The sequence below is a fragment of the Phyllostomus discolor genome, chromosome 6 (genome assembly GCF_004126475.2).
Source record: "Phyllostomus discolor isolate MPI-MPIP mPhyDis1 chromosome 6, mPhyDis1.pri.v3, whole genome shotgun sequence".
NCBI lineage: Eukaryota > Metazoa > Chordata > Mammalia > Chiroptera > Phyllostomidae > Phyllostomus > Phyllostomus discolor.
Window position 1 is genome coordinate 126,987,067 of NC_040908.2, and position 20,306 is coordinate 127,007,372.

A 20,306-nucleotide genomic window follows, 5' to 3' on the forward strand; every position below is an offset into this window, starting at 1 on the left:
CATGCCCACATTTATTAAATTCTGCCATTTTTTGCCTTCATAACATTTTTCATTGTCTTCATGAACTCTGCACTACTTCAAAAAGTAACCTATCATTTAATGGTGTCAATTAGCATAAACAATGTAATTCTGTGATACCTGTTTAATACAGTACAATATATAATCAACATTGTACACCTAGTATTGTCAAACTGTTCATGAAAGCCTAAAAAAACTATAAAATAATTAAGCTCTTTTATTTAATATGTAATAGATAGTTGTCATAAAGCAAAGCTTAAATATTTAGCTTTCTGGACTAATGTATTTCCATAAACCTTTTAATCTATAATTTTAAAGATATAGTTTAGCAAGGGAAATCAGATATAGATTTAGTTTCTCTTTATACTTAATTAAAAATTTTAAGAGAGTGTAAGCTGTAATTCAGATACAATTTAGCCATAACACCATACCAAGGCCTTGTAAATAATTAGGGAAGAGATATTTAACATTATTGCTTAGTCTTGCAAAATGGTGAATTTTAACCAAATTGATACCTCCACACTTTTATTTATAATGTTTACTATACTATTAAATGGTACTTCTTGGCAAGTAATACAGGTATTGATAAAAATTTTCAATTAGTTGCAAGTTCTGATTTATTAATCAACACATATATTTCTGTTTAACTACTTACTACACTACTTCCGAATTAATCCTCTTACAGAAAGTAACTGACCCAAGTGGAAGAAACATTGCAGAACTTTATCTTTTCCTTCAAGATTTTCAAGTATTATAGGAACAAAAATGCATGAAAAAAACTAATTAAAATTTTGACATTTCATCTTGTTTTACTAATTATGAAATAATACAAAGAGATGTGAACAAATATTACTTTACATTTTGCTGCTTGACATAATATTTACTAAGAACTACTCTATTCATGAGCTATTTTCTAGCTTTTTCAAGTGTGGGACACAACTATAGTTCTATCAGTGAGGAGAAATGAATAATCAGTCTTAGGTAACTCAAAAGAAAAATGGGAAGCACAAGATAAACTGACTTTGGCTTTTAAGATCCTAGCCTGTGGACCTTAAAATGCCAGATTCTACAACAGCAAAACCAAAGATTAAACTAAAGATTACAGCAGCAAGCCATTATTTCACCACATATTAAGAAGTTTGAAAGAGGTAATAACTGGTTATTCCCTCTCAATTTATTCTGTTTTACCTTGTTTTTGTTTTTCCTGTTTTGTTGTTGTTGTTGTTGTTGTTTCTATAGGCAGTTCAAGGGTTCAAGGCTTGCCCATTGCCTAGGTTCAGCTTTTCTCATGGTGATCTCTATTTTTGTTGTGGTCATACTTACATAACTTTGGTTTACATCAGTCACACCCCACAATTTCACATTTTGATGAAATTCCTTTTCTCCTTCAAATACAATGTGCACATTTAACAATGTAGTGTTCGCAACTACCTGACTGAGCTCTGGACATGAATTTTTAGCATACACTGAGATGATGACTTCACCCCCAGTTTGATGCCAGTCATGTCTACATGGAACAACTTTATTCCCAGCATCCTTTGCAGTCCACATGTGTTACTTGTTGTACAGCCCTCTTTGGCTAAGAATGTATGAAAATCAGAAGTTTTTCTTCTACAACAACTCCAGTGTTTCATCCCTTCATGGAAAATAGGTACTCCACAATGATATACACAGACTTCTTCTAGGTTCTGCAGACCCTGGTATGTCTTTCAACACCCTCCATTTTTACATGAAGTCCCCATTTTAATTTCATGACTGTTTTCATCTTTATTTTTTTTCATTCCCCAATGACAGTTTAAGTTTATCAAGTGCTTCTTTAAGAGAAGTAGATACCTTTAATTCCAAATTTGTCATTGGTTCATCTGGGCTTGGCCTCTTTATTGCTTCTATTGGTTTAGGGGCTTGAATGATGTGCTCCTGAAATTTGTGTTTCAATTCAGATAGTTCCTTCTTCTCAGTAGTCTTGACTTCAGGTTTGACTGGCTCAGGTGGCTTTTCACTATTATGTTTTCCTTTTGTAGCGCCCTTAATGCTTAAAAAATCAGAAAAATCAGTTGTTCTTCTCTTACCGCAAGACCAACCCTTTAATGCATCATGAAAGACTGGAACACTTGGGTGGTAGGTGCAACCACTATCGGAATTGGTCTCAGGATCGAAGCACTGACCGCAGCCCTGGTTGTAGCACAGGAGGGCCATTTTCCCCCACCAATACAAGTCAGGCTCAAACAACTGGACTGCAAGACAGAGCATTACCACTGTTCTGCTGTCTGGGCAGCCAGAAATCCAATTTTTAAGAGGTGTGAAAAATTAATTTATTTCAAGTTTATGCAGCAGCAGTAAAAAGCAATAATGGTTTAATTTTTAAATGACTACTGTTTTCTTCCCAATAATACATCGAGTTTTTATTGTTGCTCAATTACAGTTTTCCCCTTTCCCCCCATCCCTCTGCCCCACCCTACTCACCCCCACCTCCCACATTCAATCCCCCCCCTCCTCTTGTCTTTGTCCATGGGTTATTTATACATGTTCCATAATACATCTAGTTTTGATGTGCTGCTTCCACTTATTGCTAGAGATACACAGTTGCCAAATGGCCCTCATTTCATAACAATATGCAATCCTGGGTTACTCCATTCTTTTACTCTCTCCTCAGAAACAGCAACCAGTCAGAACTGATCTCTGCATCCCCTTTCCTCTCTTCAAAATTCTTCAATAAGAATCCAAACTTTTCAAAAAGGACCTTCTCTCTGTTGTTGAGAGGCATGTGGTGGTCTTCTGGAGAGCAAGCGTCTCATCACTGCACTGACCAGACAAACTTTATCTTGTTGCATTGCAAGTCTGTTTCTGGTGGCCTTTGGCTCATTAGGCTTTACCACCATGTTTTTAGTTTTACGTATTCTTAAGAGGCACAGAACTGAAAATGAGTGATATTTGGGGTATGAATTTGATAGAGGGTTTCATTAAAAGAGTATAGATGAATAAAAGCTATTAGAGTCAAGAATGCAGAGGAATTTAAGTTAGATTATCAGTTCACATATGCAAGTAGTTGGAAGTTGTCCTTGCTGATGACAAGATAGAGAGATGGAGAGGAAAATTTTGGTGCAGGTGCTAAAGTCCTCAAGGAGTGAGGAATGGCAGTGAGAGGAATGTGGCAACCAGAAGGTACTGTAGTTGCAATGTCATGGATCTCATAGGAGGCAGTATGTGGGATTGAGGAAGAAATACAATAATTTGAGAAAGGTAATAGGGATCCACCCAATTCTGATCAGTGTGACCTATCCAAGGAGAAATGCTTAGGCACTTTCTTCTATTTACTACATATTTGAGATCCATCAATAGCTTCAGTTCACTTTTCTGCATAACTATACTCTTTGTTAGTTAAATCTATTTAATGATTGGCCAGCCTATTGGATAGGAATTATTAACCCCATTTTAGAAACCATGAAATTGAGTCTCAAAGAGGTTAAACAGGTTTCCTGAGCTCATACATCTCCAATTGAACCCAGGACTCCTGGGTAAAAAGGCCACACCTTTGAAAAATTGGGTTTTTCAAACTATTTTATTTCAAGCATCCAAGGATAAAAAATTTTTAGAAAATAATAAAACTACTATGGAACTACTAAAACTTAAATATGAACAAAATATAAATGCAGTTTTATTATTAGAATTAACACACTTAAATTTACTCTATTACTCTGTCAAATTGCAATGAAAGTGTATAACGGTTGCCCTCAACTTCTGGCCCACGTTTTGTCATGCAGTGGTAATGAATAATTTGCTCATGGCCACCAGTCCATGGACCACATTTTGAGTAACAGTGGACTGTGTCTTGTTTTTCCTTGCCTACTCACATTATTCCATGGCTCTCTCCCCACTACTTGAAGTCCCCAGCTAAAGGGACTGTTTTGTCTGCAGTGTTGGAATTAGAGCCCTGATGGGACTGACTCTTGTCTTCATCTCTCCAGCCAAATTTCTGTTCTGACAGTTCTTTGTCCAAGTCTCTGGGCCAAGCTTCCATTAGGACCTGTGAAAATATACTTTTGTCAGCATCTGACCTATTAAGGCCACCTTCCCTGACCAGCGCCTTAGGTACAAAGTAAATCATTCTTTCTCCTATATTTCTGAAGCTGCTTCTACATGCCTTCATTGTATTTCATATGACACTGCATGATAAATCCCATCTGGGTTGAAATTTGGTTGTTCTGTGTTTTGGATAGCAGGGCCTCAATTTAGTTTTGATGCTGTGTTGATTAAATTAGTGATGGGATGAGTAATGGATTTGCTCTCAACTTCTCAGGGCTCATGGAGCACTGACCACTGCCATTGTCCAAAAAGATGAATAGTACAATTTAATGCAGAAGAAGGATTGAGCAAGATGCAGATCTACTGGCAGTCACCATTGTGAAGATTTGGCCTTGCTCCTTGTTCTGGATTTGCAATCCATTCTGCTTCTTGAAAACGATGTAAGTACTTTTAGAAAGGCATATGAACTAAGGAGGCTTACATAGCCTCCTTCACATTACAGTGAAACATTTTGATGGTTTTATGTTGAAGGATATTTTTTCACATGGGGTCAGAGAATTCTGGAATGGGGGTGCTCAAATGATTGCTATAGGAAGTAAGGTAATCCAGCCTTGAGCAGAACTTGAGGATGGAAAATGATGGTTATGACTAGCAAATGAATCAATTGGAGATGCCTCATCTTATCAGAATGTGTGAAAAGATCTATAGCAATAATGGATCTTAATGGTAAACTTTAGAAGCATGAGAGAAGGTGGGATATCTAATGTATTGACTATTGCCTGCTCGCTCAAAGGAATGTGGATACTTAGATGCCTCAGAAGAATTCCTTGAATTGTTCTGTTGAGCAGTGAGAAGAAAAGAGTTCCAAGCAACCTAGATGCCCATCAGTAAATGAATGGATCAAAAAACTATGGTACATTTACACAATGGAATTCTATACAGCAGAAAGAAAGAAGGAGCTCATACCCTTTGCAACAGCATGGATGGAGCTGGAAAGCATTATGCTAAGTGAAACAAGCCAGGCAGTGAAAGACAAATACCACATGATATCACCTTTAACAGGAATCTAAACAACAAAACAAAACAAAACAAAAAACTAGCAAAATATAACCAAAGACACTGAAATAGGGGATAGTCTGACAGTGGCCAGAGGGGAGAGAAGAGGGAATTTCAGGGGGGAATGGGTAGGGATTACAGGAACAAATTTGGAGGACACATGGACAAAAACTAAGGGTGGGGGATAATGGGGGGAAGGGGGGAGGGTTGGGTGGAGGGGCTGGAACGGGAGTAGGGGGGAGAAAACTGTACTTGAACAATGATTGAAAAAAAAAAAAATTTAAATAGGGACCATCTTGTGTGTCCTGAATTCCAAAGGGAATTGTCTTAATTTTTTTTCTGTAGCTAAATAGTCACTAAGTCAAAGCAGTAGTTTTCTTCTTTCCCTATTTCAGTTCTAATGCTTCTTTTCATATTGACTCAAAGGTTACCTTATTGGAAAGTACAGTGGCATTATCCATCTAATGCTAATAAAGTAGTTAGCTATTATTCTGAGTGTTTCCCATGCTCTTGAGAGCAAGAACTTTCTCCTTCACTTTCATTAAGTAAGGGAGAAGGAATTCCAAAGTACACATGGCATATAGCTGTCCCTTTGGGAAGGACAGCCTGGCCTTAATGACTCACAAGGCTTGAGAAAGTCTGCTACAGGAGAGAACATATTTACCAATGGGGCAAGCAAAAACAGCCCCAGGGGATTCGTTGTAATCTATTCCAAGCTTCCTTTTCTCCCACCACCCATATAGATAACCACCCTCATCCTCACAGCATTTATGTAACTGTGGTCCTTGATGAAGGGGAGCATTCAGTGGTTTACAGTGTCAAGTATTCAGGCCACAGCTACTTATAAAACTAAGTGGAAAACTTTTGCTGTATAAGATTCTCTTTGGGTTTCATCCTCAACAATTCAGGCTCTGAAGGTCAGTGTAATATTTCTGGATTTTTGTTTAAGTATTCTATATTTGTATTTGTTACATGAAATGAAAATAAAAGAAGCTATCTTATCAACTTAGCTCTGGACCACTGTGGAACCTGTGGCCTCAGCAAGGGATCCTCTGCAGGATGGTAATTCTGGTCACTTGAACCAGGCTGCCCAGCCAGAGCCACTGCTGTGCTTGTGTAACTGAAACTATGGAAGGAATTGCAGAGAAGCCACCAGATATTCAGGTTGGATGAGGCTCACATAGTCCTATGCCTTCTCGTCACCATGCATTGAGTGAAGGGATAGGTGAAAGTCAGAGTCCCTGCTGCAGGTGGCAAGCATGAGTGGATAGCAGAGTGAAGAACTCAAGGAGGAACCGTAGGTGGGCAGTGGAGGGAGGAAGGGAGCAGCAAGAATCAGTTACCTCCTTGTGCATCTGAATGACATAGTCCAAAATTGGGATGGCATCAGATATTATACTTCAAGTCTTATTTTTGGGTTTGAAGTGAAAATCTCCTGCCATGTGTTGGAAGTGGAGCTGTATATACTTCTCACCAGAAAACCTACCAACACCTCATTTTTACCTAACAAATAATAGTTACTTACACTTCGTATATGACCAAACACCTTTGGGTACTTGATAAATATAATTTCTTTTAATCTCACACCAAAGCTGCATTACAGAAACAATTATACCCATTTTACAAATGAAAACACTGAGAGGCACGGAGGTTTCATGTAGAAGTTAAAACAACTGGCCAGTGGGAGGTCTAGGATCTGTTTTTCTCTCCTCACCTTCATACCTGCTGTCAGCACAGATGGAGGCTCACAGGGCGTGCACAGTGATGCAGAGGTGGTCCCACAGGGCTGCTCGGTGTTTGGACACATGCTCCACCCCATGCTCAGCCCCAGTGTGTATTCAGAGGTAAACAAGGACCAATGTGAGGGATCTGAAAAGTGTGCCACAGATGGAATGGCCAGAGAACTATAGATACTTAATTTTAGGAAAGGAAAGGCAGTAGAGGCAAGCTAGATATATTCGAATATGTCACAGCCTTTCTACAGAAAGGACAAGGTTTGCTCCTGAGGATCATTGATAAGATGAAAAACAGACTTTTAATGATAGAGCTTACAGCAATGGCAGCCAGCTACCTGTCACTAGAGTAATTTAAATGTACTTAATGAAATCAAAGAAGAGATAGAACGTACTTTTTAATGAACTGTGGATTCCCAACTATTGGTTCATTATATCTTACCATCCATTGAGTCAGAGAACTAAATCCCATTATTGGAAATATTAAATGCTTCCTAATAGAAAAATAAGACCTTTCAATGATATTTTGTTCTGATATTTACCACTTAGGGTAAGTAGGTACAATGTTAAAAACTGAAATAATGTTGTTAGCAGAACATTGTGTTTCCTTGCAAATTAGAACCAATAAGACTGAGTAGAAACCCTCAGTTTCATGTTCACATGACTCTTAATAGCACAAAAATTGCAAGGAAACACATATATAGCAAGATACATTTAGAAAAGTAATTGGAGATAAATTATGAAACTTCGTGAATACCATGCTGAGCAGTTTGATGTGTTTTCCATTCAGCATTTCTGATATGAAAATTCTTAGGAAAATGAGGTATATTCTATTGATGGTATTGATTGAAATTTTAAATGACAAAAGTAGAGCATATCACATGATTACACATATGTAAATACTACTTAATATATGCCACCCCATTATAATAAATCAAAATGTATTGTGAGGCATTATTAAAGATGTGTCACTGAGCCTTTCTTTAGTCATTAATATATGTTAAAATAGTAAAAGCAAATGCATACAGAAAGGATTTATAAACCTGTAGGTTGTATCTGCAAGGAGTTTTATTTAGCTGCAGTTAATGGGCAAAAAAGAGTGCATAAGTGAAATTTTTGGGAAAATTAAGTAGCAATTAAATTATATTATAATATTTTACAGAGATATTTAAACATTAATTTCATACTTCTATTTTCTCATTTTGATAAACATAACTTTCTTTTCCAATTTTCACCAAATCTTTAGTATGTCCTATAATTATTGCTGTGTATTGAAATTTCTTTGTCTTTTCTTATTATTCATCATCAATAATGCTTTTGCAGAACTGCCTCAAAGCAGAGGAACTTTTCCCTTGTCAGAACACAATGGCAAAACATGGAGAAGCGTAGAAAATATTCACCATTCCCACAGCAGGAATAATTCACAGAGGACATGGAGGTTGGAAACCACACCAGTGTGACTGAGTTTATCATTTTGGGGTTCACGGAGAATGCTACAGCTTGTGTCATTTTATTTATTGTGTTTCTAGTAATCTATGTTGTCACCTTAATGGGTAATATCAGCATAATCATGTTAATCAGAAGCAGCCCTCAGCTTCACACACCAATGTACCTTTTCCTCTGCCACTTGGCCTTTGTAGACATTGGTTACTCCTCATCAGTCACACCTGTTATGCTCATGAGCTTCCTCAAGAAAGGAACCTCTATCAGTGTTGCTGGTTGTACAACCCAGCTCTGTTGTGTGGTCACATTTGGGACAGCTGAGTGCTTCCTGCTGGCTGTCATGGCCTATGATCGCTATGTGGCCATCTGCTCCCCACTGCTCTACTCCACACACATGTCCCCCAGAATCTGCATTCTCTTAGTGGGAATGTCCTACTTGGGTGGGTGTGTGAATGGTTTGACATTTACTGGCTGTTTATTGAGTTTGTCTTTCTGTGGACCAAATCAGGTAGATCACTTTTTCTGTGATTTCTCCCCTTTGTTAAAAATTTCCTGCTCAGATATCTCTATTGTTGAAATTATTCCTTCCATCTCTTCTGGGTCCATTATTGTGGTCACAGTGTTTGTGATATCTGTCTCTTACATCTGCATCCTCACCACCATCCTGAAGATGCGTTCTGCTGAAGGACGACATAAAGCCTTCTCCACCTGCTCCTCCCACCTCACTGCAGTTACTCTGTACTATGGAACGATTACCTTCATTTATGTCATGCCCAAATCCAGCTACTCAACTGACCAGAACAAAGTGGTGTCTGTGTTCTACACGGTGGTGATCCCCATGTTGAACCCTTTCATCTACAGTCTGAGGAACAGAGATGTGAAGGAGGCCCTGATAAAGGCAATTGTCAGATTACATTCTTAGGATCCATTCTAACCATGGCAGATGTCCTATAAAGTTTGTGTTTGTCTGTCTGTATCACGCTGAGGAGCTACTAAATACTGCATAACTGATTACTTAAATTAAATTCATACCTCTTTTAACTCTCATTTTTATACACTTGTAAACCAATTATTATTACTATTATTAATACCTGCAGGTGGCAAGCACTTTTTCTTATTTAATTTATTTAGCAAACAATAATTTGTCCTTATAAGTACCAAGCCCTATTCTAAGCACATTACATATATTAACTGGTTTATTGCTCACCAAAACTGCATTAAGTAGAAGTAGTGTTTCTATTTTACAAATAAATCATTTGGGGCACAGAAGCATTAAAGAGATTGCCCAAAATCATGCAGCTAGGAGGCTGTGCATCCAGTGTTTGAATCCACAAACTTTGGGTCCCAAACTGCTGTACTTCTCCATTTAATTTTCTCAGCAACCCCATGATCCCAGTCCTGTAAGTTTTCCTCAATGTACAGATTAGAATCCTAAATCTCAGGGAGATCCAATAGTTTGTCTGGGAAGAGGTGGACTCAACTACTCTGATTCTATGTCCTTAACATCTACTGTGATGCCACGCATCAGTCTCAGAATTCCAGCTGTTACTGTTCCAGAGGATTTGCATAGTGTGATCAAGCCTCAGTACCACTCTCTTGAACAAACTCTTGCCCTAGAAAGGTCTAGGTTGTGAAGATTCCAAAACAAAGTGTAGCATGGGAAAACTGGGTTGATTCCCATGTTTTGGAAAATCAGGTTTGGGAACCACAATCATAAGACTTGACTGGAGGTTTATCTATATTTAAACACATGTTAAAAACAAAGAGTTCCATTTGACACAGTATAGTGTTCTTTAATGGTAAGAATTAAAAAGAGTATTTTTACATTCTAAGCCTTGAAATTAAGTTGTTAACATCAATCATAGTTCCATTGTCTGGATTTACAAGGAAACTCTAACCCATTAAAAACTGAAAATGTTCTCATAGATTGCACATAAATGTATTTCTTGGGTAGTGATCTACCCTCATTTACATCATCACCGTGAGACTAAAAAGGGTTTGGACTCAGGAATTCTCAGCTCAAAGCAGTTGATGACTGTTGAGAGCATCTGAAAGCAAGACTTAGACCATGCAAGTCCATGCCTCAGTGTAATGGGGTAAGAGAAGTGAGGATTGGGAGGTATAAAGGAAAGATATAATAAATACAATGATGGAAGTAAATGTTCATACTGAAAACCCTAAGACATCTAAAAATCATTTTATAACTAATTTAGTAAGATTGCAGGATAAAAAGTTAATACAAACATTTTTATGTTATATGATAGCAAACAACAGGAGGGTTAAAAGAGAAGGGTACATTTATAATATGCCAAAACCTACAAATATTTAGGAATAAAATTATCAAAAAGTTTGTAACACTTCTTCACTAAAAATTATAGAACATTGATGAGAAAAAGAAAAAAGGCATAAATAAATGGAGTGAGAGAAACCATGTTAATGGGTTGGAAGACTTGATATCATTAAGGGACTGACTCTCCAAACATTGACCTACAGATTCAATGTAATATGGATAAAGAATATAAAAGGGCTTTTATATGAATAGAGAAGCTGCTTATTTGTGGATATAAAATAAGCCAGAAAGTGAAAGTAATTTTTAAAAACAAAATATTTGGCTGACTAGCACTACATGACTTCAAGATTTACCATAAAACCAAAGTAATTATGACAGTATGGTATTGGTGAAATGATAGACATACAGATCCAGAGAGATAGTCCAGAAATATATCCACATAAATATTGGAAGTACACACATACAAACATATGTATATATGTATGTATATTGATATATTTTGGACTGATGTAAAATGCAATTCAACAGGTGAAAAGTTTTGAGCATCTGTTACATGAAAAATTTGTATTATATGAAAGTAATGAACAATAACACTTGTCACAGGCCATGGAGAAAGATCAACTCCAAATCTATCACAGATATGCATACAAAACACAAAACTATAACATTTTTACTGCTAAATATATGAGGAAGTATTTATAACTTTAGATTAGGCAAAGGTTTTTAGATAGGACTGAGACTTACAAAAAATAACAAAACTGACACATTAGATTTCAGAACTGAAAACATTTGCTCCTCAAACACTTCATCTAGGAGACTAAAAAGGAGAACATATTACATCAGAAAATACATATTTATGAGAAAAGGCTAAATATAGAATATATACAGAATTCTTAGAACTAAATGAAAGGAAGGCAGCCTACTTTTTAACATGGGAGAAAACTTTGAATATGTACTTTAAAGAGGAGACATGCAATTTACTAATAAGCAGCTGAGAAGATGCATAAAACCACTAAAAAAATATGAAACCATTGGAATAGCTAAAGTTACAAAACAATGCCAAGTGACAAGAGTGAAGGATCCAAGATGGCAGTGGAAAAGAGAAGATACAGTCGCCTGCTCTCAGGAACAACTAGACTTACAACTAAAACATAAAACAATGGAGAAGAAAATGGGGCAGACCCAAGATGGCAGAGGAGTAAGTGGAAGTTATACTAACCTCTTTCCAGGACTAATGGAATTACAACTAATTCAAAGAAAAATTATCCTGAATATCCAACTGAACACTAGCTGTAGAGAAGCCAAATGACCAAGGACTGATGGAAGAAACCACATCACCAGATTGAGATTGGTATCTAGTGCAGGGACATGAGAGGGCTGGCTGGACTCCCAGGGCAGCAGCAGAAGTTCTGGAGGGATGTTTCAGTGGCCAGGGTGTTCCCCCTGAGAAGTGAGGGGACTAGATCCCAAGCAGGGCTCCCCAGCCTTGAGCACAGAACTGGGAAAGGAACCCCAGTAACACCTGGCTGTGAAAAACAGCGGGTTTCTGTCTTCCACACAGAGATGGCTAGAGATGGACAGAGCCTCTTAAAGAGGTAATGCAAAAATATCACTAGCAGCCACTTTACCCTGGGCTCCAGAGGAGGGAGGGCAGAGTAGATTAGAGATGCTCAAGAACAGTCTGGGGGTGGTGGCTCTGTGGAGAGAGCTGAAGGATCAGCCACCAGGATCCCTGTGCTGACTCCTTCCCCATAATGCTGAAGCCATCTTTCTTGGTTAGAACACTCTCCACCAGGCAGCATAAGCCTGAAGGGAAGCAATGGCCACAACCACAGGAATCCTTCCTGGCCCACCCTGTGCAGCTTAAGCACCAGCTGTGGATCACTGATCACTCCAAACAGATTGCCCAGGGCCAGTCACAGGCAGTCTCCAATATAGGGTCGCACCAAAGTCTTTGCAGATCTGTATAATGCATTAAATACAAAGAAGCAGCTAAAATGGGAAGACAAAGAATTAGGCCCCAAATGAAAGAACTAGAGTATTCTCTAGAAGAAGAACTAAATGAAATGGAGGCAAGCAGTTTATGTGATATAGACTTTAAACTAATGATTGTAAGGATACTAAAGTATAAAGTATATTGGGTTGGGCAAAAAGTTTGTTTAGCTTCTTTCTCTACAATAAAAGACACATCTTTCATTTTCACCAATAAGTAGTGATTTGCACAAGAGTATATCAGCTACCTCATGATATAGGCTTCTTCTGTGTAGAGGCCAGGGGTGCTGCAAAACATCTTCCAATACATAAGACAACCCTACAGCAAAGAATTATTTGTCCAAAATGTTACGAGTATCACAAACCGTTGAAAACAACTTTTGACTCATCTGGTCACTCATAGCAACTTCTCCATACACTGCACAAGTATATGTATTTGTTTGCATTTAAGTGTCATCTTTACCTTTCTTAAAATAGTGAAGTATAATGCAATAAAAGTGTTCTGTATCTTCCTCCATCTCCAATATTAAAAAAGCTACACAAAAGTTGAACTTTGATTAAGTATTTTTTAATGCACACTGAGATGAGAGCTGTCAGAATACAATCGAACAGAATTACTTCAAATGAAGTTAAAGACAACTGAGCACTACTAGAACAATCATACAGAAAATATAAATGAACATTTTACTCAACCTAATTAAAAAAATCTACCTCTATAAACAACTACTGACTTGCTGAACAGAAGTTTTATAACCAAGAATTTACAGAAGAAGCCACATCAAGACTGGTAAGAAGGGCAGAGACATGAAAAGGGCTGACCCCACTCCCACAGTGGTGGCTGAGGTTCTGGAGGGATATCTCAACTGCAATTCCTATCAAAACACAGCCACGATGTGCTTCAGAAAATTAGAAAAGTGTTCCAAATATGTATAGGGAACCATAAAGACTCTGAATAGCCTCAGCAATCCTCCAACTCCAGTTGCCAATCTGAATTAATCAGTATGGAAGCAAGGACATACTGATCACCATCAGTACACCATCATTTTGTGTACTGGCCAGTCACAGTTGTAGCAACATCTGATACATACATTTACTCAGTCACTTGAATCAGGATGAAATATTCAACAGATCAGTGGCCAGGACTCACAGCCAGCAGAACCAGTGGTTCATCACACAGCAACAGCTTCATTCAGCTAGCCATTCATTTATTAATTGTTCCATTTCAACTAAGCATTTATGCTCACTATGGTTCAGGAACTGTGTGAACATAGATGCATGGGGAGTGAGGAAGGACACTGTAGCTGTCTAAATGATGCTTCCAACAATGGGGAGAAAACAAGTACTGAATGTTCAATTGTAATGTGCATTGGGTATTCTGAAGAAAATATACAGGGTTCTACAGAGGGATAATAGGTGTCCTTAATTTGTTAGGAGCCTCAAGAAGACTTTCCAGAGGATAGAAAACAGCATTTAGGTTAGTACCTATAGTATCATTAGGCATTGCCCAGGTGAGGTGAAAATTACATTTCAGGTAGAGCAACTGCATATGACATGGTCTTGATGTGGTAAAGAACATGGGCATGTTTAAGGATTTAAATTAAAAAGCTTCTGCACAACTAAAGCAAACATCGGCAAAATGAAAAGGGAACCAACCATATGGGAAACTATATTTGCAAATGACACCTCAGAGAGGGTTTGATCTCCAAAGTATATAAATAACTCACACAATTCCACTCCAGGAAGAAAAACAACTCAATTTAAGAAATGGGCAAAGGACCTGAGCAGACACTTCTCCAAGGAGAACATACAGAGGACCCAGAGACAAATGAAAAGATGTGCAGCATCACTAGCCATCAGGGAGATGCAAACTGAAACCACAATGAGATACCCCTTCACACCAGTCAGAATGGCCATCATAAATCAACAAACAACAAGTAATGGTGAGACTGTGGAGAAAAGGGAACCATAGGACACTCTTGAGAATACAGACTGGTGTAGCCACTGGGGAAGACATTATGGAATTTCCTCAGAAAACTAAAAATGGAACTGCCTTTTGGCCTGGCAATTCCACTGCTGGGATTACACCCTAAGAGTCCTGAAACACCACTTCAAAAGAACCTATGCATCCCAATGTTCAAAGCAGCACAATTTGCAGTAGCCAAGTTTTGGAAGAAAGCTAAGTGTCCATCAGTAAATGAGTTGATCAAAAAGCTATGGTACATTTACACAATGGAATACTATGGAGTGGAAGGAGAGAAGGAGCTCCTACCCTTTGTGACAGAGTGGATGGATCTGGAGGGCATTATGCTAAGTGATATAAGCCAGGTGGTGAAAGACAAGTCCTATATGATCTCACCTATAAGTGGAACCTAATCAACAAAACAAACAAATGAGCAAAACAGAACCAGAGACATTGAAATAAAGAACAAATTGACAGTAACCAGAGGGGAGGAGGGAGATAGATAATGGAGAAAATAGGAGAAAGGTCATTAAGGAACATGTATAAAGGACACATGGACAAAGCCAAAGGGGGTAAGATTGAGGGTGGGATGTGGAGCTGAGTGGGTTAGGGGGAGTGGGAGATTAAATGGATACAACTATACTTGAACAAAAATGAAAAATAGATTAATCAAAAAACAGGGAAAAGTAGCCATCTATTTCCTGTAAAGGAAACCAAGTGATTGGTCCTAGATTTTGTGTGTTTAGAGATCAAGGGAAGAGATGTGAAGGTCAAAAAAGAAACATGGGCCATGTTCAAGACTTTGTAAGCTATGTTCAGAATTGTAACCTTATGATAACATTGTTAGGGCTATTAATGAAGGAATTTATCTATTTAGAGTTGTGGCCATGGTTGGTATATGGAAAATGATGGGAAGAGAGCGAGAGAGGCAGGAGGAAGCTAGTTAGGGATGTGTTAGTCAGGATTCTCCAGAGGAATACAACCAATAGGAGATATATACATGTATGTACACACACACATATGTACATACATGCAAAGATGGAGAGTGAGCAAGTGATTGATTGATTGTTAAGGACCTGGCTTACAGAGCATGGGAGTGGGCAATTCCAGAATCCAAGAGCAGTCCAGACCAGTAATTTCAGTAAGAGCTGATGTCACACTGTTGAGTTATGAGGGAGCCTGGAGACAATGTCCCTCTTTTTGGGGGAACTGCAGTTTTCTCTAAGGCTTTCAACTAATTGCATAAGAGGTACTCACATTGTTGAGGGTGACCTGCTTGACTCAAAGTCTACTGATTTAAGGGTTAATCGCATGTAAACAGTAACTTTCACAGTAAAATCTAGATGGCTGTTTGACCAAACAGCTGGTCACCATAGCTTAGTCAACTTGACACATAAAATTAGCTATCACATGAGTACTATTGTAAAACCCATGAATTGGGTGGTAGATTGAAATAGAGGTGCTGACAATAAAAAAAGAGAAGTAGGTGATGAATATTGGACTGAGAATGTACAAGACAATGTACAATGTGTGTGGAAGAAATAGTTACTCAGGAGTTCAGAATTAATCAATTGATTGAATGGTGGTGTCTTCATAAAATACAGACAATTGCAAGAGAGCAATTTGGGTGAAAGCAGATGATCACTTTATATACAGTTTGTCCTGGAAATTCAATAGACAAAAAAAAATTGTCTACAACACTAAGAAGCTGGTGGGGAAAACCAGATAAATATGGTAGTGTGTGACAAAGGTCAGTTAGGCTTCACAGGAAACACAATCCAGTTCTCTCAAGCTTCCTTAACACAAATGAGCCTACCCATGAACTAGTCACTTCAAGAGTTTGTTCACTCAGTCCCCTAGGAGTTCAGGAACACTGCTCATTGCAACAGAGAAGTTATTGTTTTGACCTGACAGAACTCACAAGTTAATCAATCCGGGGCATCTCATCCTATTCTTTCATGGCCTTCCTCAGAACTAGCCTGGAGCCAGAGATCAGGAACACAGGTCACAATTTACAGGTCCACAAAGTGCATCCCAGCAGATAACTTTTCTATAGGAAGAATGTCATCAATAGTTTTACAGTCTAGTTTTACTTGGTCATTTCCACTCAGAATACACACTATAGCAAACCAATCTGCTTGGTGTTGGGGAATATAGCCCAGCCCTATCAGAAAACCAACAGGCATGAGTCAGCAAAGTAGATCCAAACCCAAGGATCGGCTTTTCAGTGGGAAACCAGGCCTGCCTTATACCTAGGCTGCTTTGTGGCTTGCTTTTGCTAAAACTCCCTCACCCTGAATTGAAGCTGCAAACGCTTACTACATATCTTTAACCTAGCTCCCTAAAGTCTGTGCTAATTCGTCCAAGGATGCAGTGTAACAAGACCAATCACTGTTATCATTCCCTTGCATTTGCAACATTTTTTCCTTGTTAATCTGTAGGAAGGAATCAGTAACATCCTTTCCTTTGTGATCTGTAAAAGTAATCACCTAAAGCAAACCTGAGCATAATGAGTGAGAACCTTCTTTAATGTAGTGCTACTGCAAATCAATAAAATCCTGTCCATGCACGGGTTGAGGCACTCTCTCTCTCTCTCTCTCTCTCTCTGAGAGAGTGGCCATTCCATCCCTTTTTCTCCACAGGACTTCTGTAGTTCATGTGAATTTGTTTGCTACATTCACAACGCCATGGACACTGCTGGCCACAGTCCACATCAATACACAATCACAACTGTAAGCGTCCCTCTCATTTCAGAATAAGCCGCTATTATATGCAGACACAGCCTTAAATGCTTGGAGGTATAATAACCTTAACTTATGGCAGAGAATAGCTTTTGAAAAAATAAACACTATTTTAATAGCCTTTTCAGCATATTAAGTATTTTTTCATGTTTTTGTTTCTGATTATAAATGAATGTTATTAACAACTCACTATGTGCCTTGAAGTTACCATTGACATCAGAAAATCCAACCCCTACCTTCACTGAAATGTTCCCCACACATGATGACATATGGACCAATATATTTAGACCACAGACCACTGAATTTCTTTTTGTTGTTTTATTTATGGCTTATTATATCAAATCATAAAAAATATCAAACTTCACTACAAAAATATTCTGCAAAGCTCTCTCTTAAGAGCCCCCTTAATTTCACTGTTCCTGAGACTATAGATGATGGGGTTCAGCATAGGGATGATCACATTGTAGAACACAGATGCCACCTTGTTCTGGTCACTTGAGAAGGTGGACTTGGGCATCACATAAACAAATGTGACAGTCCCAAAATACAGAGTGACCGCTGTGAGGTGGGCAGTGCAGGTGGAGAAGGCCTTGTGGCGCCCCTCCTTGGAGTTCATCTTCAGGATGGTGATGAGGATATAGATGTAAGAGACAAGTATGACAAACACTGTGACTACAACGATGGAGCCAGCAACAAATGAGGGGACAACTGCAGGGATACTGCTATCAGAACAGGAGACTTCCACTAGAGGAGCAAAATCACAGAAAAAATGATTGACATGATTTGGTCCACAGAACAGTAAAACATAGAAGGAAATAGTAAAAGAGCAAGAATTGAGAAAACCACCCATGTAAGCCACTATGATAAACTGAACACAGACTTGTGTGGACATTTTGGTTGAATAAAGCAGTGGGTTGCGGATTGCCACAAAGCGATCATATGCCATCATAGCTAGAAGGAAGCACTCAACTGCCCCAAAGACAGCAATTGAACCAAGCTGCATGCCACATCCATGATAGGAGATTGGATTTCCCTTCACCAGGAAGTCTTCAAGCATATTGGGTGTGACAGAAGTTGAAAGGCCTATGTCAGCAAAAGCCAAGTGGCTCAGAAAAAAATACATAGGATGATGGAGCTGAGAAGAGATTCTGATAAGAATGATTGTGCTGAGATTGCCAGATACAGTCACCAGGTAGACACACAGGATGATCACAAAGAGGATGACTCGAAGGACTGGGTCATCAGTTAAGCCCAGTAAAATGAAGTCTGTTACTGCAGTGTGGTTCCCAGGCCCCAGTGAATCCATGAGATAACGTTGCTGCTACCAATACGAACCTGTGAGGAAACATTACATTAAAGTAATTATAAGCCCTGGCTGGCATAGCTCAGTGGTTTGAGCACAAGCTGCAAACCAAAGTATTGCAGGTTCGATTCCCAGTCAGGGTACATGCCTGGGTTGCAGGCCATGACCCTCAGCAACCACACATTGATATTTCTCTCTCTCTCTCTATCTCCTTCCCTTCCCTCTCTAAAAATAAATAAATACAATCTTTAAAAACATTAAAAAATTTATAAATTTGATGGTTTCATTTTGTTTCATACACATAGAGGTTATTGTAAAAAAATGATTCTAGCTAAGTTTGGAGCTTCCTTTTGCTCTAGAGCCCATAGTGTATATTTATGTATAATGAGTCTGTATATTTTAACAATTGCTTTTCACCCAAACACTAGAGAACCTGCTTCAAATAATGTCCTTTTTTCCTCTTATAGTATCTATTTATAAAATGTACTTAAAGTGGCTTTTAATCTAAACATAAGATTTATTAGAATAGCAAAAATGAATGTTCATTATGACCACAAAGATAAACATGTATAAATATAGGATCATGTAAGGGAGACTTTAGCACTCACATTTATAGAAAGCTGACTAATGGTAGGCACACAGTTCAGAATTTTACATGGATAGTTCTATGTTAATTTTCTGAAGTAACATTAAAAACTTCTATTTTATTTGTAGATGAAGAAACTTATTTTAACAATGTTAAGTATTTACCTAAGTTTACATATCAAGTGGTGGAATCTGGTTGTGAGTATCAGACAATTCGAATCTAGTATATTTCTTTAGTAATATGCTATAAATGGAATTTATAATACTATTGATGAAGTCAAGGCTCTTGGAAATAGGTGGACAACAAATTACTTTTCTACTGTTTGACAGCTAATGTATAAAAGGGGTGCCTAGTTAATCACAAAGTTTACAATTTCTCTTGGTAAAACTAGACCATTTTCAAATGAAAATTAGAAAAATTTTAAAGGACCAAGAAGAAAGAGAAAGGAATTTCAAATTAAGTTGATGAATAAAGTACTATATATTTATTATGTATATTTAACATTGACAATTAAAATATTGTTTTATCAAGTAGTTTGAAATATCAATCTAAATTACTACACAAAACATTTGCTTACTATTTAGAGCATAATTAAAATATATTTACTCAAACGAGTTGAATCATGTTCTAATATAACAATGCTTTATAATTGGAGTATTATGGAATGAAGTAATTTTAGTTTCAACATAATATACAGCTGAATAAAGTCACACCTAAAATGTTTAGAAGTTTACCCAGGTTCACCCAGCTCATGGTCAGGTTGAAGCTCATCTCCAAATTTTCTGGCTGTATATTCTTGACTTGGTCAAAAGTATATGGTTGCCTCTAAGCTATAAGCTAAAACATTCAAAACAATGAATAAAGGAAGATTTCCCACAGAATATTACAAACAATAGGTCTCTAAAGCATCTCAAAACTAGTAAGTTTATTAGCATTAAGGTAGTGCCAAGTTTAGATATTGTGATTTTCTGGTCTCATGGCTGGATTAATGAGGAATCCTGCTCCCTTGAATCCTGCCTGTTTATACATGGGTTGAGGAGACTGAAGGCTGTCAGCTGAGATTACTGGCTCGCTGACTGCTGGACTACATCTATCTGCCCTGTCTCTGCACCATGGCTTGTGAGTATAACTTTAGAGTATAAAGTGTTTTCAAAAGGGAAA

General features: G+C 38.0%; 3 protein-coding genes across 3 annotated transcripts; 1 reads left to right on the forward strand and 2 right to left on the reverse strand.

Moving 5' to 3' along the window:
- Positions 1–1,639: 1,639 nt before the first annotated feature.
- LOC114500246 (cysteine and histidine-rich domain-containing protein 1-like) lies at positions 1,640–2,274 on the reverse strand. The gene has a single exon (XM_036028960.1). It carries the CDS (start codon positions 2,266–2,268, stop codon positions 1,786–1,788), a length of 483 nt encoding a protein of 160 aa, XP_035884853.1. The 5' UTR covers positions 2,269–2,274; the 3' UTR covers positions 1,640–1,785.
- Positions 2,275–8,262: 5,988 nt separating this feature from the next.
- On the forward strand, positions 8,263–9,226 carry LOC114500304 (olfactory receptor 491-like). The gene has a single exon (XM_028516956.2). It carries the CDS (start codon positions 8,263–8,265, stop codon positions 9,193–9,195), a length of 933 nt encoding a protein of 310 aa, XP_028372757.1. The 3' UTR covers positions 9,196–9,226.
- Positions 9,227–17,620: 8,394 nt separating this feature from the next.
- LOC114498957 (olfactory receptor 502-like) lies at positions 17,621–18,575 on the reverse strand. The gene has a single exon (XM_028514946.2). The coding sequence runs from the start codon at positions 18,560–18,562 to the stop codon at positions 17,621–17,623; it is 942 nt and encodes a 313-aa protein (XP_028370747.1). The 5' UTR covers positions 18,563–18,575.
- Between the last annotated feature and the right edge of the window lie 1,731 nt (positions 18,576–20,306).